Source organism: Chiloscyllium punctatum, chromosome 12 (assembly GCF_047496795.1).
Source record: "Chiloscyllium punctatum isolate Juve2018m chromosome 12, sChiPun1.3, whole genome shotgun sequence".
Taxonomy (NCBI): domain Eukaryota; kingdom Metazoa; phylum Chordata; class Chondrichthyes; order Orectolobiformes; family Hemiscylliidae; genus Chiloscyllium; species Chiloscyllium punctatum.
This window is the reverse complement of record NC_092750.1, coordinates 18,860,548-18,885,358: the sequence shown is the minus strand read 5'-3', so window position 1 is coordinate 18,885,358 and position 24,811 is coordinate 18,860,548. Positions and strand designations below refer to the sequence as shown.

Genomic DNA, 24,811 nt, shown 5'->3' with positions numbered 1-24,811 from the left:
TTTTAAGACTTCTATTGTAATAAATGAACTAAAATCAAAATGGACTACATATAAATAGGCATTTATACACTAATTAATTATCACAACAGAAAACCCCAAATCATGTTTATATGTTACCCAGAACTCCAATCAGATAGGTAGCCTTATAGATTCAAGTTCCTTCCAGCTATTCAATAGGCTCTCTCTCCCTGTTGCATAAGAACAAGTTTTCCAGTGTTCTTTTAAAGACTTTTCACTCAATTTCTCAAGTACCTTCAAACTGACTTTCATCAGCAAGGAATTTCCTGTTGAGTTCTCAAGCTTTAAATCTTTAAAAGTCTCTTTTCTGCAAATGGATAATCTGTTCTCACCAGCATTCAGTTTGGAGTTTAACACAAAAACTGTCTTTTCCCCTGCTTGGCATAGCACAAAACTGTTTACTGTTCTCCTCCCCAGGTTTCTCTTTGAATCTGAGATGGAGAGTCTGTGTTCAGCAAAACCTTGTATGTCAAGGTTTGAAAACTAACACTTGAATTTCCATGAGTTTCACTCTAGGCCTTTGTCCCCTTGACAACAAAGTCACACCGGCAAATCTCCAGGCAGAGTTCAATATGATTTAACCATCCTGCATTCTAGCATGTTCTGTTTTCTCTTAAATTCAAAGGAATAGTTTAAAACATCACTGTTTTTCTAAAATCTTGCATCTGTAACATTGCTTCAATTCATAATTTAAGGGACAATAATGCAAGGAAATGGAATATTTTACGATGTGTGAACAGAATTGTTGTATTAGCTCGCGACATTCTCTTCCCATTCTGGCATCTCCCTCTCAAAGTATTAGTGAATGTAGAACATTGCAACTTATCTACACGTCACCTCCAGAGAAACGCCAACAATATTGAGTGATGACTTTGTTCATGTGCCTTTTTAAACATAAAATAAGACAAGTGCACCAGGCAATATGGAGTCCACCAGCAAAACATGACCAGTCTCTAGGATCTCCATCATTGACGTTTCTTCTGCCACCTCCAGCCTCACCATGCCTACACATGCAAGCTTCCCAGCCTCTACAAATATAAATACCTCTGACCATGCTAAACTGGCATAGTGAAGACCCTATGACAGATGGGGGATATCCCACTCTATCAATGGGACTGTCAACAGATTGGATGGATTCCTGGAATGACTTTCCATATTTCCCCACCCCCTTACACCCACCATTGGTTACCCAATATGTCCATCAACTTGGGGCTCCACTTGTCCACATCATTTGGAGAATGAATGACGAACTGAATGATACTTAACTGTCAATCAACCCTTTATCTCCATCCCTGATATTTTTATAACTAATTAACAAAAGCATGCCAAATAATGAAAAAAACAGAACAGCTATTTTAACACACTATGAAATTTCTCTCAGCAATGCCTAGGAGAGTAATCTTTAATCACTAGAGAGTATAGAACATGCCTGGAGGATCTGCATCTCTATCAGTCAAGAATATGCCAGACATTTACTTCAGAGAAACATGCAAACCTCAGGAATAGTGTTAACATATCAACTTTGTCTCATTACCAAGGCCTGGAACTAGTCTCCTGGCACTAGTTTCTGCAGGGTACAGGAAAATGCATTTTGTTCTTGCACACTTGAGTTTTGGTTTGTTCTAGACAATGGAACGATTAATATGTTAATGTCATCTGAATACAGAATCATTGACATTATTCTGCTGAATGGTGTCTTTGATAGCTGGCTAAGTATAGTTAGCTGCCATTGCAGACATTCAAAACATTTAGAAACTAGTGATGAAATTAAAAGTGCTAGTTTGTTGGTATATTTTAGCTGACAGAGCTGCACATTATCTTGAAATGGATTCATCAGATCCTCTAGCATCAACCAAACATCTAACATTTTGGGATGGGCGATTTAACTTTGCAATTCTACATGGAATCTACTTTCTTGTCACAGAAGCTGCCAGACTGCTGAGCTTCTCCAGCAAGTTCTATTTTTGTTAAGGCACAATCTCTGGTTGGCCACAGTTGTTTGAGAGACAGTCTAAGAAGTCAGTCTATAGTCAGCGTATCATCCGAGTTAGCTTTATCAGTCATTGAGGAATCCTGTCATATTCAAATTTGGCTTGTATTTTGAGATGATTTGCTGTAAATATGTTATTATGTATTGTTCACATGTGTTATGAATCTTTAAGAGAGTTAGAAGCTAGCAGAACTACATGACAGCACCAAGTGTTCTCAATAGGGTATCAATGTAACATTCGGTCGAAAGCTAGATTCGTTGTATTGTCTGGAAATGACAAAACAGATTCAAATTAGGCCAAACAATTTAATTTATACCCCAAAACAATTCAAGTTTGAATTTAGTATATTGACGATCTTAAAAGCCAATGACACAATACAATGCATTGGGGGGGGGGGGGGAGGTATAAGATCAGGAAAAAAATGAACAGTTGGGAGGAGAACTGCCAAGCCAGCATGCAGAAACTGCCTGAAAAATAGCTCGCTTAAAGGTACCTTTTTCGATCATGAATCTGTGAAGCAGAATCCCCAAGAAGAAAAGAAGACTGGAATACAGAGAAGAATCAAAAGCTGCCTGGTTTTGAGATAAGAAGTTATGTTTTGTAAATCTTAACCCCCTGAGAAAAAGAACAAGAAATGACATCTCCACAGGAAATGACATTACCACAGGAAATGACATCACCAACCCAAAGAAACCCCAACATATAATTAGAAAGCAGGAGTCATGTACAGTGCTTTGCCTGAGGCCCACTGAAGATGTTACCTAGTAGGGTGATGAAACATCTGGAAATGAACCTTCCAGCTTATCAGACTAATATTGTAGAAGGGGAAGGTAAAAGTTAGGTTAGCATAAGGAGTTGTAAATAGTTGTTAGTTAATTATTCTCTGTTATACTTTAAGAAATTAAGTTGTTACTTTTACTTTAACTAGTTCTTAGTCTCTAAACTTTTCATAGATTACTGTACAGGATAAATCTTTTCTATGTTGCTGGGTTAAAATAAGCAGTAGAGTTTACCCTATGTCGTAACAGGCTGGGGACTCATCATGAGGATTTGAACTGGTTTAGACAGATTTGAATAGATTTGAGGTACGAAAAATCTCATCAGATTTAAACACTTGCGGGTTAGTGTCCTAGATCTTTAAACAAAATATAGGTGAGACAATTTGTTTAATTTTGGTGACTTGTGATAGATTAAATTAAAAGTGAGAGAAATGGCTCTTAAAATTGTTAAAGAAGTTCTGGGATTTGAAGATGATTCTCAAATTTGCCAAGGAAGTTTAGAAGGAAAGAAAAAGGCCATAACTTTAGAATTAGCAAATTAGTTAGATTCAGGTTCAAGCAAGGACAAAAGTAAAGCTGAAATTGTCAGGGAGTTATTCAAACACTTAGGTGTGTCAGAGAAACAGGTAAGTGCAGTGGAGGTAAAAAAACTTAAATTACAATTGAGGAAAATTGAGTTAGAACATAAAGAGAGAGAGGGAGAGAGAAAGGGAAAGAGAGAGAGAAGAAAGGAAGAGAGAAAGGAAATAGAGATTCTTAGCTGATCAAAATGAGAGAGAATTTGAATTTGAGAAGTTGCAACTTAGTCAGCAAAGTCAAGTTTACAGGATGTAGATGAAAAGAGAAGGTACTAATATATATTGATGAGAAAGGTGTTGAAGCCTTCTTTATTTCATTTGAAAAATTGGCTAGGCAGATGGAGTGGTCCGAGGATTTATGGGTAATGCTATTTCAGACTAAACTGGTAGGCAGAGCTAGTGAGGTATTTGCTGTCAAGATGAGGTGTCAAGAGATTATGAAGAGGTTAAACAGGCTATTTTAAATGCTTATGAATTGGTGCTAAAAGCGTATAGTCAGCGGTTCAGAAACACAAAAAAGGAACCAGGTCAGACTTATGTTGAGTTTGAAAGAATTAAACACAGTCATTTTGATCAATGGGTGTGTGAGATTACTCTGCTGGAGGAATTTTAAAGTTCACTTCCAGAAATAGTAAGATTTCATGTGGAGGAGGAGAAACATCAGGAAGTGAGAAGGGCAGCAGAATGAGCAGACGAGTACATGTTAGTGCATAAGACAAGGTTCTGACCAGAATTTCGTCCCAAGAAGGATTGAAGTTGGGAGAAGGAGGGATCCTTACTAGGAAACCAAGAGTAGACAACACTGGTAAGTAGTTACCACAGGATAGAAAAGAAGCCCAAGAGGGTGGAAAGGAGGTGAAAGGCCTCGATATTTCTACTGTGGTAAAGTGGGACACATAAAGTCACAAGCTGGTTGTTAAAGAAAGGAGTTATGGGAAAAGATGTGGTAAAAGAAGCTATGCCAGTGGCATTAGTGAAGGTAGTAAAGGAAACCCCAAGAAAAGCTGAGAAGATGCAGGAGAGTGCTCAACCTAGGCAGGGGATGGTATGGAGTTAGTCCCTGATTTCTAAAAAGAATTTGCTTCTGTGAGTAAAGTTTACTCAGAAAGAAAAGGGGGAGAAGGATAAGAAGCTATAATTTTGAGAGATATAGGATCTAACCAGCCACTGATAGTAAGGAAAGAGCGAATATGCGCTCTTTCTGATCTGTTACCCGAGACTGTAGTAATTTGTGGGATAGATGGACAGAAATTTAGCGTTTCGCCTTTGTAAGATCACGTTGGAGTGCCATCTTAAGACTGGGGGAAGTTACAGTGGGAGTGATTGACAGAGTGTCAGTTCTAGGAATTTAGTTTGTTCTTGGGAATGATTTGTCAGGATCCAAGGTGGGAGTGACACCCCTTGTTGTGGAGAAGTCCAAGGAACTGAGGAGCTAAAATAAAACTATCCTGGTATTTTCCTAGACTGTGTGGTAACCAGATCCCACAATCATAAGTCACAGCACAAAGTGAAAAGTAAAGAGAAAGATGAAGGAATTGAAGTTCAGTTAGTGGATACCCAGTCTGACGTAATGGTGCAGGAAAAACCTGAATAGGCAGAGAGTCAGACAGAAGTGTTTAGGTAAACTGCTCCTCGGATGCTGCCTGAACTGCTGTGCTTTTCCAGCACCACTAATCCAGAAGTATTTAGCCCTGAAAGACAAAGAGCCTTGCAATAGCAAGACAAGAGAATAAAAGATATATGTGTGGATGCGTACTCCAAAAAGGGGTCAGAGAATATTCTGGAGGGTTATTATCTAAAAGAAAGAATCCTAAGGTGGAAATGAAGACCATGGCAGGTTAGTGCAGAGGAGAAATGGGCTGAAGTGCATCAAATTGTGTTGCTGGTAGCAAGCACACAGGAGGTGTTATGAGTAGCTCATGAACCACCTGTAGGAGGTCGCCTTGGGGTACGAAAGACTCAGGCTAAGGTACAAAAACATTTTTATTGGCCCAGAATGCACAAGGAAGTGGTTAATATTTGCTGTACATGTCAAATGGTAGGTAAGCCACAGGCGGTAATAAACCAGCACCTTTGTTTCCAATTCCCACATTTGAAGAACCTTTCATGTGGGTAAGTCCCCACCCGAGAACTAAAAATGGGAACCAGTAATTGTTAACCATAATGGATGTGTCTACTAGGTTTCAGGAGGCAATTCCATTCTGGAGTATCAAGGCAAAAAGGGTGGTGGAGGAGTTAGTAGCTTTCTTCATACGGTATGGGCTATCCAGAGAAATTCAGTCGGACCAAGGGTCACATTTTACTGCTAGGCTGTTTAAGGAAGTTATGGACAGCACTTAAATACAGTGCAAATCCCAGGGAGCTTTAGAAAGGTGGCATCAGACCTTGAAGACCATGTTGAGAGCTTACTATCAGGACTACCCGAATGATTGGGATAAAGGTATCCCACTTGTACTGTTTGCCATTAGAGATACCCCAAATGAATCTACTCAGTTCACTCTCTTTGAGTTAATATTCAGTCATGAAGTGAGAGTCATAGAGTCATACAGTCATAGAGATATACAGCATGGAAACACACCCTTTGGTCCAGCCTGTCCATGCCGACCAGATATCCCAACCCAATCTAGTCCCACCTGCCAGCACCCAGCCCTTTTCCCTCCAAACCCTCCCTATTCATATATCCATCCAAATGCCTCTTAAATATTGCAATTGTACCAGCCTCCACGATATCCTTTGGCAGCTCATTCCATACCCATACCACCCTCTGCGTGAAAAAGTTGCCCCTTAGGTCTCTTTTATATCTTTCCCCTCTCACCATAAACCTATGCCCTCTAGTTCTGGACTCCCCGATCCCAGGGAAAAGACTTTGTCTATTTATCCTATCCATGCCCCTCATAATTTTGTAAACCTCTATAAGGTCGCCCCTTAGCCTCCGACGCTCCAGGGAAAACAGCCCCAGCCTGTTCAGTCTCTCCCTATAGCTCAAATCCTCCAACCCTGGCAACATCATTGTAAATCCTTTCTGAACCCTTTCAAGTTTCACGACATCTTTCCAATAGGAAGGAGACCAGAATTGCACGCAATATTCCAACAGTAGCCTAACCAATGTCCTACAGCCGCAACATGACCTCCCAGATCCTGTACTCAATACTTTGGCCAATAAAGGAAAGCATACCAAATGCCTTCTTCACTATCCTATCTACCTGTGACTCCATTTTCAAGGAGCTATGAACCTGCACTCCAAGGTCTCTTTGTTCAGCAACATCCCTAGGACCTAACCATTAAGTGTATAAGTCCTGCTAAGATTTGCTTTCCCAAAATGCAGCACCTCGCACTTATCTGAATTAAACTCCATCTGCCACTTCTCAGCCCATTGGCCCATCTGGTCCAGATCCTGTTGTAATCTGAGATAACCCTCTTCGCTGTCCACTATACCTCCAATTTTGGTGTCATCTGCAAATTTACTAACTGTACCTCTTATGCTTGCATCCAAATCATTTATGTAAATGACAAAAGGTAGAGGACCCAGCACCGATCCTTGTGGCACTCCACTGGTCACAGGCCTCCAGTCTGAAAAACAACCCTCCACCACCACCCTCTGTCTTCTACCTTTGAGCCAGTTTTTATCCAAATGGCTAGTTTTCCCTTTATTCCATGAGATCTAACCTTGCTAACTAGTCTCCCATGGGGAACCTTGTCGAACACCTTACTGAAGTCCATATAGATCACACCTACTGCTCTGCCCTCATCAATCTTCTTTGTTACTTCTTGAAAAAACTCAATCAAGTTTGTGAGACATGATTTCCCACGCATAAAGCCATGTTGACTATCCCTAATTAGTCCTTGCCTTTCCAAATACATGTACATCCTGTCCCTCAGGATTCCCTCCAACAACTTGCCCACCACTGAGGTCAGGCTTATTGGTTTATAGTTCCCTGGCTTGTCTTTACTGCCTTTCTTAAACAATGGCACCACATTTGCCAACCTCCAGTCTTCCGGCACCTCACCTGTGACTGTCGATGATACAAGTATCTCAGCAAGAGGCCCAGCAATCGCTTCTCTAGCATCCCACAGAGTTCTTGGGTACACCTGATCAGGTCCTGGGGATTTAACCACCTTTAACCATTCCAAGACATCCAGCACTTCCTCCTCCATAATCTGGATATTTTGCAAGATGTCACCATCTATTTCCCTGCAGTCTATATCTTCCATATCCTTTTCCACAGTAAATACTGATGCAAAATACTCAATTAGTATCTCCCCAATTTTCTGTGGGTCCACACAAAGGCCGCCTTGCTGATCTTTGAGGGGCCCTATTCTCTCCCTAGTTACCCTTTTGTCCTTAATATATTTGTAAAAACCCTTTGGATTCTCCTTAATTCTATTTGCCAATGCTATCTTATGTCCCCTTTTTGCCCTCCTGATTTCCCTCTTAAGTATACTCCTACTTCCTTTATACTGTTCTGAGGATTCACTCAATCTGTCCTGTCTATACCAGACATATGCTTCCTTCTTTTTCTTAGCCAAACCCTCAATTTCTTTAGTCATCCAGCATTCCCTATACCTATCAGCCCTCCCTTTCACCCTGACAGGAATATACTTTCTCTGGATTTTTGTAATCTCATTTCTGAAGGCTTCCCATTTTCCAGCCGTCCCTTTACCTGTGAACATCTGCCTCCAATCAGCTTTCGAAAATTCTTGCCTAATACCGTCAAAATTGGCTTTTCTCCAATTTAGAATTTCAACTTTTAGATCTGGTCTACCTTTTTCCATCACTATTTTAAAATGAATAGAATTATGGTCGCTGGCCTCAAAGTGCTCCCCCCACTGACACCTCAGTCACCTGCCCTGCCTTATTTCCCAAGAGTAGGTCAAGTTTTGCACCTTCTCTAGTAGGTACATCCACATACTGAATCAGAAAATTGTCTTGTACACATTTAAGAAATTCCTCTCCATCTAAACCTTTAACACTATGGCAGTTCTAGTTGAAGTTTGGAAAGTTAAAATCCCCTACCATAACTACCCTATTATTCTTACAGATAGCTGAGATCTCCTTACAACTTTGTTTCTCAATTTCCCTCTGACGATTGGGGGGTCTATAATACAATCCCAATAAGGTGATCATCCCTTTCTTATTTCTCAGTTCCACCCAAATAATTTCCCTGGATGTATTTCCAGGAATATCCTCCATCAGCACAGCTGTAATGCTATCTCTTATCAAAAATGACTCCCCCCCCCCCCCCCCCCCACCCCCCCACCCCTCTCTCTTGCCTCCCTTTCTATCCTTCCTGTAGCATTTGTATCCTGGATCATTAAGCTGCCAGTTCTGCCCATCCCTGAGTCATGTTTCTGTAATTGCTATGATATCCCAGTCCCATGTTCCTAGCCATGCTCTTAGTTCATTTGCCTTCCCTGTTAGGCCCCTTGCATTGAAATAAATGCAGTTTAATCTATTAGTCCTACCTTGTCCCTGCCTGCCCTGACTGTTTGATTCACATCTGTTCTCAACTGTACCAATCTCAGATTGATATCTTACCTCACTATCTCCCTGGGTCCCACCTCTCCCCCCTCCCCCATCACCTTACTAGTTTAAATCCTCCTAAGAAGTTCTAGTAAATTTCCTTGCTAGCATATTAGTCCCTTTCCAATTTAGATGCAATCTCTCCTTCTTGTAAAGATCACTTCTCCCCGAAAAGAGATTCCAATGATCCAAAAATGTGAATCCTTCTCCCATACACCAGCTCCTCAGCAATGCATTCATCTGCTCTATCCTTCTATTCCTGCCATCACTAGCTTGTAGCACAGGGAGTAATCCATATATTACTACCCTTGAGCACCTCCTTTTTAAATTTCTGCCTCTCTGTAATCTCCCTTCAGAATCTCAACCTTTTCCCTTCCTATATCGTTGGTTCCAATGTGGCAATGTGGACAATGACCTCTTGCTGGCCCCTCTCCCCTGTGAGAACATTCTGCACCCTCTCTGAGACATCCTTGATCCTGGCACTAGGGAAACAACACACTATTCTGCTTTTTCTCTACTGGCCATAGAAACATCTGTCTGTACCTTGGAGTACAGAATCCCCTAACACAATTGGTCTCTTGGAAGCCAACGTACCCCTCGTTGCATTAGAGCCAGTCTCAATACCAGAAACTTGGCTGTTCGTGCTACGTTCCCCTGAGAATCCATCATCCCCTACATTTTCCAAAACAGCATAACTATCTGAAATGGGTATATTCACAAAAGACTCCTGCCCTAGGTGCCGACCTCTCTTACCCTTCCTGGAGTTAACCCATCTATGTGACTGGATCTGAGACTTTCGCCCCCTTCCTATAACTGCCATCCATCACATACTGTTGCTGTTGCAAATTCCTCATCACTTCTATCTGTCTCTCCAACCAATCCACTCGATCTGATAAGATTCGCCTCCAACAGCATTTATGGCAGATATAATCCGCAGTAACCCTTAAACTCACTTTAAACTCCCACATCTGACAAGAAGTACATATCACTGCAAAGGCCATTTTTGCTCCTTCCCAATCTACAGACCCAGAAAATAACACTGTCTTATTCCTCTACAAAACACTGCACCAGGTTAAATTAAGAGCTGTGGCTTATATTTTAAATTTAATCAAGAGACTTATCTCCAAAAACATATAATCAAGAAAGAACCCACTGTACTCACTAATACAGCCTTTCTCTTGGACAGACTTAAAACAACAGTTAACTTATCTGATTACTTGTTGTGAACTTCGCCCAAACTGGTTCCTCCAAGATTAGTTGTGAAATTCACAGTTTGTTAATTTTTCCAGATGCACTCCGATGTCCAGCGACACATGAATTCAAAAACAGCAAAGGCAGTAACTGTGTGGGTTTTCTCTGTCTCTGTCTCTGTCCTGCACTGTCCCCACCATGTGCTTCCTTTGTCTGCTTTTCCCCCTTCTAAAACTGCTGTTGTTTTGACTTTTTTTTCCAAAGTTCCAAAACAATGTAACAGCATATAAAACAGTAATTGCTGCTCCTAGAATTCGAGGAAATCACCTCCAGCACCTAAAATACCTCAAAAAAAGGAGCAGTTCTTACAGCCAGAAATTTTTCCCATCCTCCATTTTGGATTACCCAGAATCCAATGCCCTTTGAAATTAATTAAAGAAAAATTGGCAGGACTAAAGTTGGAGATCTCACATTTAAACTATGTATTAGACATGAAGGTGATGTTAAATAGAACAGGTGAGTCAGCTAAACAGAACCTAAAGAGGGCACAGTGTAGAATGAAGTAGATAAAAGCTCTGAGACTAGGACATTTTCCCAAGTGGATGACGTGCTAATACTGTTACCAGTGAAAGGAGATCCCTTCAAAGCCAGATTTAGTGGTTCCTATCAAATTGTGAATAAGTTGAGTCAGGTGAATGCTCGAGTAAAGATGCCACTTAGAAAACAAAATGGTATCGGGTATGTCAAGAACTGGAGAAACAGGTGCTAGTTACTGCACCGCAGAATGCGGAATCAAATCCAGATGCTGTGGATCTTGATGTGCCTCAAAATAGATTTTAAAATGAAGACATCCTTGAGGAGTGAGATAGATATCTGTCTCAGCAGCATAGAACACATTTGAAAGATTTGTTACTGCAGTATAAGCATATATGTAAGAATCAGATGGGGAGGATTAATGCTATTGTACGTGAAGTAGATGTAGTCTGATAAAACAGCGTCCCTATTGGCTTAATGCTTTCAAAGCCAGACAGGTCAAGATGGTGGTGGAGGACATGCTCGATGAGGACATCATTGAACCAAGACAGAGCGAGTGGAGTTCGCCAATCATCTTAGTTCCCAAAACAGATAGGACTCAATGATTCTGTGTGGATTATCAGAAGGTCAACGCTGATACAAAATCAGACTCATATCCAATTCCTAGATTGGAGGACTGCATCAATAAAGTCAGACAGGCTAGTTCCATCACCAAGTTGGATTTAATGCTTGGTTACTGGCAGGTACCTTTATCAGAGACAGCGAAATAAATTTCTGCATTTGTAACCCAAATGGGCTATATCAGTTTAAAGTGATGTCCTTTGGAATGAAGAACACACCTGCCATATTCCAAAGCCTCATGAATAGAGTTGTGGCTGAGTTAACAAACTGTGCAGTCTATTTGGATGATGTGTTGATCTTTAGTAAGTCCTGGAAAGATCATATGGTACAGTTGGCAGAGCTCGTTGAACAACTGCGAGAAGCAAAACTGGTGATAAAATTAAATAAAACAGAATTCTTGAAGGCAGAGGTGATATTCTTGAGACATAACATCGGTCTTGGAAGCTTGACCCCACTGAACACAAAGACGAAGGTCATCAAGGAATCTCAATGAGCAACCTCAAAGAAAGAGGTGCTTAAACTCTTAGGATTCAGTAGATTCTACTGGAAGTTTGTTCTAAACTTTAGCAGTGTAGTGGCACCGTTCACTGATTTGCTGAAGAAGAACACAAAGTTTCAATGGACAGAACAATGCCAGGAGGCATTTAACCATTTGAAATTAATATTAACCACCAAACCAGTTTTAGCTACACTGAACTTTTCAAAATCTTTTAAAGTCACCATTAATGTTCCGCCTAGGAACCCTCCAACCACACGGAATGAATGTAGATTTCTCCAGCTTCCTCATTTCCCCTACCCCCACCTTATCTCAGTCCCAACCCCTGGACTCAGCACCGCCCTCTTGACCTGCAATCTTCTTCCTGACCTCTCCGCCCCCACCCCCCCTCCGGCCTATCACCCTCACACTCACCTCCTTCCACCTATCGTATTCCCAGCGCCCCTCCCCCCTACTTTTTATCTCAGCCCGCTTGGCACACCAGCCTCATTCCTGAAGAAGGGCTTATGCCCGAAACGTTGATTCTCCTGCTCCTCGGATGCTGCCTGGCCTGCTGTGTTTTTCCAGCATCACATTTTTCAAATCAATGTTAGTGACACAGGAATTGGAGCTTTATTCCTAGAGGAAGATGAGGATGGGATTGAACTGCCAGTTGGTTACTTTTCGAAGAAGATCAACATCCACCAAAGGAAATACTCCACGATCAAAAAAGAACTATTGAGTTTGGTACTAGCCTTACAACATTTTAATGTGTATGTCACAAACACTGTGTCGGACATGGTTGTGTACACGGATCACAATCCTGTTACATTCTTAGAACGCTTTAAAGACAAGAATATGAGGCTGTTTCATTGGAGTGTTATGTTACAGACTTTTAATTTAAAAATCATACATTTTGTGGGTTGAAAGAATGTAATCACAGATGCATTACCATGGAATTAACTGATCAAGTTTAGATGAGATTTGCATTTATTTAACATTAAACTGTTATGATACGGAGTAAAGCCTTCTGCTTATTTTAAACCCAGCAACACAGAAAAGACTTATCCTTTGCAGTAATTTGTGAAAATTTGATAGGCCAAGTAACAACTTTATTTCTTAAAGGATAACAGAGAATAATTAACTAACAACTATTTACAACTCCTTCCTCTAACCTATCTTTTACGTTCCCCTTCTACAATACTAGTCTGATAAAAACCTCGATCAAGATTTACAAAAAACAAAACTTCTTATCTCAAAACCAGGCAGCTTTTGGTGCTTTTCTGTACTCCAGTTTTCTTTTCTTCTTGGGGATTCTGCTTCACAGGTTCCTGATCAATAAAGGTACCTTGAAGAGAGCTATTCTTCAGGCATGCTGGCTTGGCAGTTCTCCTCCCAACTGTTCAATTTTTTCCCAGTTTTATACCTCCAAAGCATTGGATTGTGTCATTGGCTTTTAAAATTGTCACATATACTAAATTCAAACTTGATTGGAATTTGGTATTTTTCAGGGTATAATCTAAACTGATTGTCCTAAATCGAATCTGTTTTATCATTCCCAGACAACTCAGCTAATCTAGCTTTTGACCAAGTGTTACATTGTTACCTTATTGAGAACACTTGGTATTGTCATGTAGTTCTGCTAGCTTCTAACTCTTTTAAAGGTACATTACATCCACATCTTCATAACAATTTACCTGTTCTATCTCAAATACATCTATGTCCATCCTAACACTGGGGAGATCAAAACTATTGGTTGTGTGCCTCATCACAAATGCTCCATAATCTTGACAAAATATTGCCATATTTGATCCTATATGAAAGATGGAATATTCTGAATTTAGTCCCTACCAGAAAACCAGGAACATTGGTGAGTCAGGATCACGATTGACAATTCGAAGGGTCTTGTGTTCTTTCCCAGAGCAACCCTATCAACATCCTGTTTCCTGACTGCTCAATCAGTGAGAGTGTGGTCAGGATGCCATACTGGAGGGGTCAAGAGGATTTCTCATAAAAAGGACTATGATGTGAGTTAGATGGGCTCAGCAGCACTTAGAGTCAAAAAGTGTGGTGCTGGAAAAGCACAGCAGGTCAGACAGCATCTGAGGAGCAGGAGAGTCGGGTATGGTGTCTGCCAGGAATGTCGATTCCTCTGCTCCTTGGATGCTGCCTGACCTGCTGTGCTTTTCCAGCGCCACACTTTTCGACTCTGGTGCCAGCATCTGCAGTCCTCACTCTCTCAGCAGCACTTGGAGGCTGCATTCACAAGAACAGAGAGAGGGAGCCTGGAATGGTTTATCTCCATTCTTACCTGAAGATCCTGCTGAGGTGGGGAGTTGGGGGGGGTGGGGGGATGATGGAGGGGGATGTTTTAGGAGTGTGTAATGTTTACTGCGTACATCCTTTATATTTGGATTCTTATAGTTGCTTATGGTTACCATCCTGTCCTGAAGTAACTTGCCTGTGTTCCTTCAGAACGCAGATCCTGAGAACCCAAACTGCAATGGAATTGATGGTGTTTTGGAGGGATATTACCAGAGTCTACGCAGAGTACAACTTTATGGACCAACCAACTTTGCCCCAGTCATCAATCAGGTTGCCAGGTAGGAATGGACACCTCATCCTTTGATCATAATGTACATCATATATACGGCTGAAATCTACCTTTTGTCCTCCTTCAGTGTATTTTTATTTATTTAAAAATGTTAAATGAATGCTGCAGACTTGATGATGGATTGTCAAGAATCATGTAAGGTCGCTGGGAGTTGGTCCTAATGTAGTGCCTTTCTTGACTTCTGTTTGATCGCACAAAAAGTGATGCTGGACACTTCACTGGAGAAGAACTGTCCACCTTACAAATGCACAAATCATTGCCGATTATGTTATGATTTCAAGTGGTTGCTATTAGCCATGAACACAATGTGCCAGTACCTTTTAAACTATTTCCTAATCAGTCTGTTCAGAGATATTATTACACAGCTCTGGAGTAGGTGGGACTTGAACCTAGGCCTATCCTACTCAAAGGCAGGGATACCATTACCGTAGCACAAGAGCCCTCTATATACTTGTCAGGATATTATTCCTCTCTTTACAGATTATTCTGGGTCACATGAGCTGGCAGTAGTCATCCCATTCTTACCAAAGCAGGCAATCCCAGCATTGCAATTGGCTGTCAACCCATTTACCTTCAGGTCTGCTCTAACCCTGCAGGTCACCTTTTCATAGCTGGCCAGCTATCTGAAACATTTGATCTAGTCAAATCCTTTGATTGAATATCCTCATTCTGGTGAATGGTGATTCCCAAGCTGATGTTATTCAGGACATGACCCAGAAGGTCCTTTGGGACTACCCAACACGTTATTTGCAAAGAATCCACCCACTGCCTGTTAACCTTCAGCATGCACACTTTGTCAATACAGCTAAATTGCCAAATAGTTGCTATTGGCAATTTGGCGATCAGTCCACTTGTTCTAACCTGCATGCATTTATTTCGTAGGTGTGCAGCGCCTGTGACTGATGGCTCTCAGTATTTTGTACTATTGATTATCACAGATGGGGTGATCTCAGATATGGTACAAACAAAAGAAGCCATTGTTAATGTAAGTATTAAGTATTAGGGAAGTAGATACGATCAAAGAGAACAAAGGATAGTACAGCACAGAAACAGGCCCTTTGACCCACTAAGACTGCATTGACACATGATGCCTTTCCAAACTAACAATCTTTCTCTTTAACATGATTTGAATCCCTTTACTCCCTGGCTATTCATCACCCCTGCAGCTGTTAGGATGCCTCTTAAACATTGTTATTTTATCTGCTACCACTTCCTCTGGCAGTACATTCCAGGCACTTAACATCCTCTGTCTAAAAAAAAGCCTCTCACATCTCTTTTAAACTCTTTTCCCCTTACCTTAAACCTGTGTCCCCTAGTAATTAATATTTCTTCCCTGGGAAAAAGACTCCGACTGTCCATGCCACTCATAATTTTGTAAACTTCAATTAGGTCACCCCTCAGCCTTCAAGTGAAAACAAACCAACTTGTCCTATCTCTCCTCATAGTGAATACCTAATAAATCATTTCTGTCCAATATCCAAACCCTCCACATCCTTCTGATAACATGGTGCCCAGAACTGAACATGATATTCCAAATGTGGCCTAACTAAAGTGCTATAAAGCTGCAACATGACTTGCCAACTATAAACTCTACTCTCCCATCAATGAAAGCAAGCATACAAATGCCTTCTTGACCACCTTAGGTAGGAATGGACACCTCATCCCCTGTGTTGTAACTTTCAGGGGATTGTGGACAAGTATGCCTAGATATCTCTGCATGTTAATGCTTCTAAGGGTCCGCCATTTACTGCTTAACTCCCTCCTGCAATAGGCCTTTCAAAATGCATCACCTCACATTTGTCTGGATTAAATTCCAACTGACATTTCTTCACCCAAGTCTCCAGCCTATCTATATTCTGCTGTATCCTCTGACAATCTTTCTCAATATTCTCAGCTCCTGCAATCTTTGTGTCATCTGCAAGCTTACTAATCAGACCACCTGAAGTCTTCTCCAAATCACTTATATATATTACAAACATGAGGGGTCACAGCACTGATCCCAGCAGAACTCTGCTGGTCACAGATTTCCAGTCAGAAAAACATCCTTCCACCGCTACTCTCTGTCTTCTATGAGCCAGTTCTGTATCCATCGTCCAGCTCACAGTGAATACCATGTGACTTCATCTTCTCTATCTGCCTGCCAATGATGGACTTTGTCAAAGGTCTTGTTGATGTCTACGTAGACAACATCCTACCCTCATCAATCATCTTTGTCACCTCCTCAAAAAACTCCAAGTTTTGTGAGATTCAATCTCCCCTGCACAAAGCTATGCTAATAAGTCCATATTTTTTCAAATGTGAGTAAATCCTGTCTCTAAGAATCTTCTCCAATAATTCTCCTTCCACTGATGTAAGGCTCAGCAGCCTGTAATTTTGCAGGTTATCCTTATTGATCTTCTTAAACAAAGGAACATTGTTAGCCATTCCCCAGTCCACTGGGAACTTTCCTGTAACTAAAGAGGATACAAAGATTTTGTGCATTGCCCTAACAATTTCCTCCCTCGGTCTTCTGGGATACATCTCATTAGATCCTAAGTATTTGTCTACCTTGATGCTTTTCAAAACCTTCTCATTTTTTATATCAACACGTTAGAACATCAACATACGCCTCTTTAGGCACACCGTCCACCACTTCTTCTTTGAGAGGGTATTTGTTAAGAACCTCACCACTTCCTCCAGCTCCATGCATAAAGTCCCTCCGCTGTCATTGAATGGTCCTAACTTTTCCCTAGCTACCCTTATGCTCCTTACATATGAATAAAACACCTTGGGATATTCCTTAATCCTGTTTGCCTCGGACATTTCATGGCCTGTTTTAGCCCTCCTAACCCCTTGTTTAAGTTCTTTCTTACTTTCTTTATATTCTTCAAGGGCTCTGACTATCTTCCATCTCCTACACTTTATGTATGCCTTCTTTTTCTTTTTGATTATGGCTTCTTTTTCTTTTTGACTCTGGTTTATTATTTTGTTTGACTAAGCTCATAATTTGTCTTGTCATCGAGGCTTCCTGAATCTTACGGATCAACCCTCAATCAGCCAGTCCAAATCTCCATTCCCCAGATCCTGCCTAATATTGTGGTGGTTAACCTTTCTCCAATTTAGTACTTTCACTCGAAGACTACTCTTATCCTTATCCATAAGTAATTTAAAACTTGTGAAATTATGGTTACTGTTTCCAAAATGCTGTCCTGCTGCAACTTCAATCACCTGCTGGGTCCAATCCCCGATACCAAGTCTAGTTTGGCCCCTGGACATACCCAACAAATTCTCGCTCATCCAAGCACTTTGCACTAAGAGAGTCCGAGTCAATATGGGGAAATTAAAATCATCCACTAAAACAACTCTGTTGTTTTTACATTTTTCATAAACAAACAATTCCACTTCTGTTAATCTATCACCCATTTGCTGCTGGCAGGACTGTAGTACAATCCCATCAAAGTGATTACATCCTTCCTGTTCCTCAGTTTTATCGCTATAGCCTAGCTGGATGAGACCTCCAAGGTGTCCTCCCTCAGTACAGCTGAGATATTCTCATTATCAGGAGTGCAACTTCCCTACCTCTTTTACACAGCTCTGTATAATGTCTGAAACATCTAAATCCCAATCCCATCCCTCCTCCCACATAAGTTTAAACACTGCCAAGTGACACTGGCAAACCTCCCAACCAGGATAGTGGTGCCCCTCCATTTTAGGTGCTTTTTATACCAGTCCCAACTGCACTGGAAGATATTCCAGTAGTCCATGTATATAAAGCCCTTCCTCACGTACCAGTTCTTTAGCCACCTATTTAACTATTATCTGGCAAGTGGCACATGGAGTGATCATGAGATTATAACTTTAGAAGTCTTGTTTCTCAAGTTATGACCTAACTTCCTGAGCTCTCTTTGTAAGACCTCATCACTATTCCTGCCTTTGTTGTTTATGTCAAGATGTACCATGACTTCTGGCCGCTTGTCCTTCCTTTTGAGGAAGTCCTGTGCCCACACAAAGACATTCTTGACTCTCCTGGAGTCTTTTTTGCAGCCGCAAAAATGCTCTGGCTTATAGTGTCCCCTATTATACACTTTTACTGCACTTTGATCTTCCATGCTGCACAATAGAGCCAGCTGTGATGCTGTTGTTGTCTTCCCCTGACAGACAATTCCCCCTCAACAGTATCCAACACGTTATCCTTGTTAGAGAAAGGAATAGCTACAGGGGACTCCTGCACTGTCTGCCTGTCCCTTCCAGTAGTCACCCATCTAATTGCCTGAAACTTGGGTGTGACCACATCTCTAAAACTCCTGACTATGATGCTTCTGTCACCTGCATGCTCCAAAATGTATCCAAATGCTACTGAAACTGATCCATGCAGTCTGACAGAAGCTGCAATTAGGCACATTCTTTGAACATCTTGTCTTAGGGATGGGTTGTAAGGGACTTTCAAACTGTCTCTGATTTCCCACATTTAGAAGACGTCCATGTGTATTTTTGGTAAGAAGCTGCAGTACATTATGTCTCAGAATAAAAATGCAATTGTCAGGCATTTTATTGACTCATCTGCATAGCTAGAAAAGTCTTAATCAAAAAAGAAATTATTGATTGGATGCCCTGTCTACCTGGCCAGGTGATTACTAACCCCCATGGAAATAAGAGAAGAAATTCATAACATAACCATTATTTAACTTAAAATTGTTCTAGCACAAACATTAAAATAAAGAAAAATTAAGTTTATAAGATTGATTAACTTCTCAGCAGTGCAGTATTTTTGTATGAGAAAGCTGTGTGAGATTACATCAATTGACTAGCCTCATCTTCTGTTTTCTTTAAACAGGCATCAATCCTTCCAATGTCAATAATTATTGTTGGAGTGGGACCTGCAGAGTTTGATGGTAGGTACTTCTTCAATATTGCTAGACTTGGGAATTGCTACAAATAATGTTCCATGGTGTCAAGAAATGATCCAAATCACAACTTCGGAGGTCAAATTAACCCACCCATTGTTTGGCAGAAGTCTCAGATGACTTTTCAAAGGTGTATTGGAACTTGCCCTCAGGATTATTTTGAAGAAGTTATCATGGAATCACCCATTCGTTAAAAACCCTTTGAAGGAAGTTGGTCTTGTAGACGGTATTTCACCAATAAAGAGGTTTTCGCTGATCACTCTCTCACTTGCTTTTTGTAAAATGGAAGTGAAATTCAATATTGGAGATTGTCTAAACCATGCAGGAGTAGGGCAGTTTCCTGCCTTGCCATTTAATAATTCAATAGAGGAACACTACAGCAGGATTTGATGGAAGAATTTTTACTCACTCATGGGGTGTGGGCATTGCTGGATGGTCCAGCATCCATTGCCCATTCCAAGTTGCCCTTGAGAAGGTGGTGGTGAGTTACTTCAAATTCACGTGAGGACTAGGCAGAGCAGATGGGGAGAATTTGTTCCCATCTTTGTTTTTAAACTGTCCCTGGGAGGTGAATGCCAACTGTTTGTTTTTTTTTGCTTATTTTTCCCCAGCACCCATGTGTGTGCAGGTATGAGACACAGTGAAAGACACAAGGTGCACGAATCTTTATTCAAATTTCCACCACAAGGAAGAAACACCTGAGTGGCCAGTGACAAGCAGTGCCCTTCACATCAAAGGGCAATGCTGTGTGGTCAAACAGGGAAGGGGCGAGTAGGAATTAAATCAAAATAGAGTTGGAGGGGGAAATAATGCACTCCACTCCCTGTGGCGCCCACCTCTCCCTGAACAACTCCAGGGTGTCGGTGAACACCGCATGCTTTTTCAGAGACACCCGGGCTTTAACGTAACCACGGAAGAGGGGCAGGCAGTTGGCCTTAATGACCCCTTCCACGTACTGCTGCCTGGACCTATTTATGGCCAGGCCCAGGAGCAGACCCAGGAGGAGGTCTTCAGACCTGCCCTCCCTCTTTCGTACCGGGTGCCCAAAGGTCAGGAGCGTGGGACTGAAGTGCAACCAAAAGCAAAGGAGGTGGTTTTTGAGAAAAATCAAAAAGGGAGTGCAAACGCCCACACCCAATATATACATGGCCCACAGACTCCACAGCACCACAGAACAAGCAGTTGGGCTGGGAGTCCGTGAACCACCGCAATCTGCGGTTGCAAGGGACTGCTGCATGCAGCACCCTCCACCCCAGATCCCCGAAAGGTGGAGGACTCCTACGTAGAGAGCCCTCCACTTGGGAATCCCCACCACCCCGTGGCAAATGGGCACGCCAAGGCATGTCCGGACAGTGGATGAGGGAAAAGAGATGGACGGTGTGCAGCAGCAGTCGATACAGGGCCCGCCTTTTTACGTACATAAAAAGAGACAAAATTAAAATTCCGGAGGCGGCTCAGGTTGTGGGGCACAGGCTCCCGTGGGAATTACGGGACCTTGGGGTCAATGTGAAGTTCCGCCCGGGCTGGGTTGAGCGCAGACGGGATCCCACCGCACACCTGAGTATCCTCCAACTGGTGCACTACGTCGGGTCCGAGCACTGCCGTTTTGAGGTGTCGGATGGCGGTGGCCATATACCGGACTACCGCTGCCCTGCTAGCTATGATGTCACCTGTTTATTTTATTAAACAGTTTATAAAAAACAGTTAACATTTACAGCTGTGTACAACAACAATTTTACAAGGGAGAGGAACAGCAAAGCCAGGCCCCAAACCCTACCGTTCAACCGGTTTACAGGGAAATGGGGACAAACCTAAAATCCCAGTTTCAAATATAAAAAAGACAGCAACACTGACATTTGTACAAAGACAATCCGGTTACATAAAAAAAGTGCAGACAATACAGACCCAGCAAGCCCCCGTCCCTCCCAACTTCCGACCACTCTAAGGCAGCCTGCCCCTACACACCTTCCGGCTCTTGGTCCACCCCATGCCCCTTCCAGTTCTCGGTCCGCCCTGACACACCTTTTGACCACCTCTAGGATAGGCCACCCGGGGTGACAGCGGTCAGAACAGCCTACCCACCTTCTGGCTTATGCCACCTGTTTATTTTTTTTCCTGTTTATAATATTTTATTAAACAAAAAAGAAGTTAATATTTACAGCTGTGTACAAAAGCAATTTTACAAGGAAGAGGAACAGCAAAGCTAGGTCCCAAACCCTAGCTTTCAACCAGTTTACAGGGAAATGGGGACAAACCTCAAATCCCAGTTTCACATATAAAAGACAGTGACAATGACATTTGTACATAAAAGGACGATCCAGTTACACAAAAAAAAGTGCAGACAATACAGACCCAGCAAGCCCCCATCCCTCCCACATTCCGACCACTCTAAGGCAGCCTGCCCCTACACACCTTCCGGCTCTCAGTCCACCCCATGCCCCTTCCAGTTCTCGGTCCGCCCTGACACACCTTTTGACCACCTCTAGGATAGGCCGCCCCGGGGTGACAGCGGGCAGGATGGCCTACATCTTCCAGCTTATGCCACCTGTTTATTTTTTTTTAAATTTTCAAAAAAAAATTACAAAACAGTTTACCAAAAACAGTTAATATTTACAGCTGTAAATAACAGCAATTTTACAAGGGAGAGGAGCAGTAAAGCTAGGCCTCAAACCCTACCATTCAATCAGTTTATACAGAGATGAGGACAGACCTCAAATCCCAGTTCCACATATGACAAGACAGCGACAATGGCATTTGTACATAAAAAACTAATCCAGTTACATAAAAGTGCATACAATACAGACCCAGCAAGCCCCTATCCCGTCCACCTTCCGACCACTCTAAGGCAGCCCACCTCTACCCACCTTCTGGCTCTCGGTCCACCCCATGCCCCTTCTAGTTCTCGGTCTGCCCTGACCCACCTTTTGACCACCTCTAGGACAGCCCAGCCCGGTACCCGCCCAGGGTGACAGTGGTCAGGACGGCCTACCCACCTTCCGGCTTCACTAACCACACTCAGCACCTTTTGACCACCTCTGGGACAGCCCACCCCGGTACCTCCCCAGGGTGACAGCAGTCAGGATGGCCTACCCACCTTCCGGCTTCACTAACCACCCTCAGCACCTTTTGACCACCTCTGGGACAGCCCACCCCAGTACCTGCCCGGGGTGACAGCACTGAGGACAGCTACCCACCTTCTGGCTCTCGATCTGCCCCTACAAACCATTGGGCTCACACCCACCCCGATGCACCATCCAACCAGTGGGCTATCCTGGCACACCTTCCGGCCACCTCTAGGGCAGCCCGTCCCCTTCCCTGAGACGACAGCGTGCACGGTAGCCCTCAAGCCTTCCGGATCTCAGCCCTCCCCTACGCACCTTCTGGTGCTCGGCTGCCCTGACACACCTTTCGACCACCTCTAGGGCAGCATGTCCAAATTACCCCTTCCCGGGATGACAATGCTCAGAACGGCCTACCCACCATCTGGCTCTCGGGGTGACTGGCATCAGGGTGGCCTATCCACCCTCCAGCTTTCGGGGCAGCCTACCAACCTTCAGGTTCACAGGATGGCCTACCCACCCTCTGGCTCTCTGGGTGACAGCTTTCAGGACGACCCATGAGCCACCCAGCTCACAGCAAGGCCTGCCAGTCCCAGGGACACACAAGACAGTGCAGGTGATAGACCTAGGAAACACCACAATACAGTCAGTTACCAAAACACAGAGTCCCTTCTGGTACACAGTCTTCAAGATATAGAATCCATTTCCAGGAAGAGTCCACTCCAGTATACAATGTGCATTGTCAGAAATAGAGTCCACTCCAAACTGCAGAGTCCATTGCTAAAAACAGAGTCCGCAACCAAGGGCAGAGTCCACTCCTGAAGGGAGCAAATGCACACCCCACAGCACACAGGTGTTCAGTCTCCATAGAGTCCTGGCCCAGCCTTGGAAAACTAGGCCCACTCACAGGAACAGTACATTATACAGGTGCAGTTAACTCACAGGGGTTTGGTCCACTCCCAAAGAAAAGGTCTTCACCCAAACTCCAGGATACAGCAAGTGCTCTCCTCCCAGCGCGCACACACACAGGTGTTCAATCTTCAGAGACCCAGTCCCAGGGCTAGGCCTCCCCACAGGAACAGCTCCTCTGGTAAAATGTATGTCTTCCACAAGGGCTCAGTCCAAAACACCAATAAAAAGTGAAGACACATACAAAAAACAAAGAAAACTACAGTCCAAGGGCTAAGCCCTACCACAAAATTAATATTATCCTTTTCTCAAAAAGGAAGAAAGAGAGAAAAGAGTAACACAGGCTGTAACCAGCCAATGAAACAACAACCCCTAATGAGAACTGAGTTACACTTGAAACACATTATGTGCATCAGGAGTTTAACAAATCAGTCCTCACTAAAAGGAATGCCAGTTAACAAACTGGCCAACAAACTGGCTAAATAATTCAGCCAGTTCAGGAATCAGGGATCCCCCTCCAAAAAAAGAGAGAAGCAGAAACCAACAGTAACATACTGACTGTAATACCAGCCAACACAGAGTCAGTCCCCTAAACTGAGGAGACTCTGAATCTCCTGTTTATTTATTTTTTCTTTTCCTGTTTATAATATTTTATTAAACAAATTACAAAACAATTTATAAAAAAAAGTTAACATTTACAGCTGTATACAACAGCAATTTTACAAGGGAGAGGAGCAGCAAAGCTAGGCCCCAAACCCTACCGTTCAACCAGTTTACAGGGAGAGGAGGACAAACCTCAAATCCCAGTTCCACATATGACAAGACAGTGACAATGCCATTTGTACATCAGACAATACAGACCCAGCAAGCCCCTGTCCCTCCCACCTTCCGACCACTCTAAGGCAGCCCGCCCCTACCCACCTTCCAGCTCTCAGTTCACCCCATGCCCCTTCCAGTTCTCGATCCGCCCTGACACACCTTTCGACCACCTCTAAGACAGCCCACCCCGATACCCGCCCAGGGTGACAGCAGTCAGGACGGCCTACCCACCTTCCAACTTATGCCACCTGTTTATGTTGCGGTGCACAATCACTTCACTTAAATACCTTCAATTAATTTATTGGCAACACTTATTGCACTCCTAAAGGTGACAATTCATGCACATAGTCTGTGCAATTACTCTGGGTTGGTGTACAGAATACAAGGAATGATGTCGAGAGGTCCATTAGGAATTTGGGGTATATAGTGTGCAAAATCAATAACATCTTCAGGCATCCAGCTGTATGGTCAGTATATGAAAGGGGCTACTGACTGGATGTCACTAGGCCTGTAGATTTGTTTTGCAGCCAGCTGGAGAGTTCAAGAAAAAGTTGTCCACAAAACGTAATGATATTTTGGTGCACTGTTGACCCATTGGAACATAAAAATAGCACACTTGTCTTAAAAACAGAGAAGGATCCACAATATCGCAAATTGTTCACATTTAATTGAGAGTGGCAACAGTGCAGAATTACTTTGGATGCGGGATCTCACTGTCCAAGAGTGGCTTGGCAGCAACATTACGATTTGAGTCCTAAAGGATTTTGCCAGCCTGAGCAGTAAGAGAACAGACTAGAGGGATAGACATAGAGTCATAGA

At 42.7% G+C, this 24,811-nt stretch overlaps 1 protein-coding gene across 1 annotated transcript in view; it reads left to right on the top strand.

Annotated features, from left to right (window-relative positions):
* Positions 1-24,811, top strand: part of LOC140483647 (copine-9-like) — a 404,134-nt gene that overhangs the window by 357,501 nt on the left and 21,822 nt on the right. Inside the window, exons 16-18 of the mRNA XM_072581965.1 lie at positions 14,184-14,311; positions 15,205-15,307; positions 19,136-19,193. Of these exons, the coding sequence (XP_072438066.1) occupies positions 14,184-14,311; positions 15,205-15,307; positions 19,136-19,193 (289 nt within the window). The remainder of the gene's footprint in view (positions 1-14,183; positions 14,312-15,204; positions 15,308-19,135; positions 19,194-24,811) is intronic.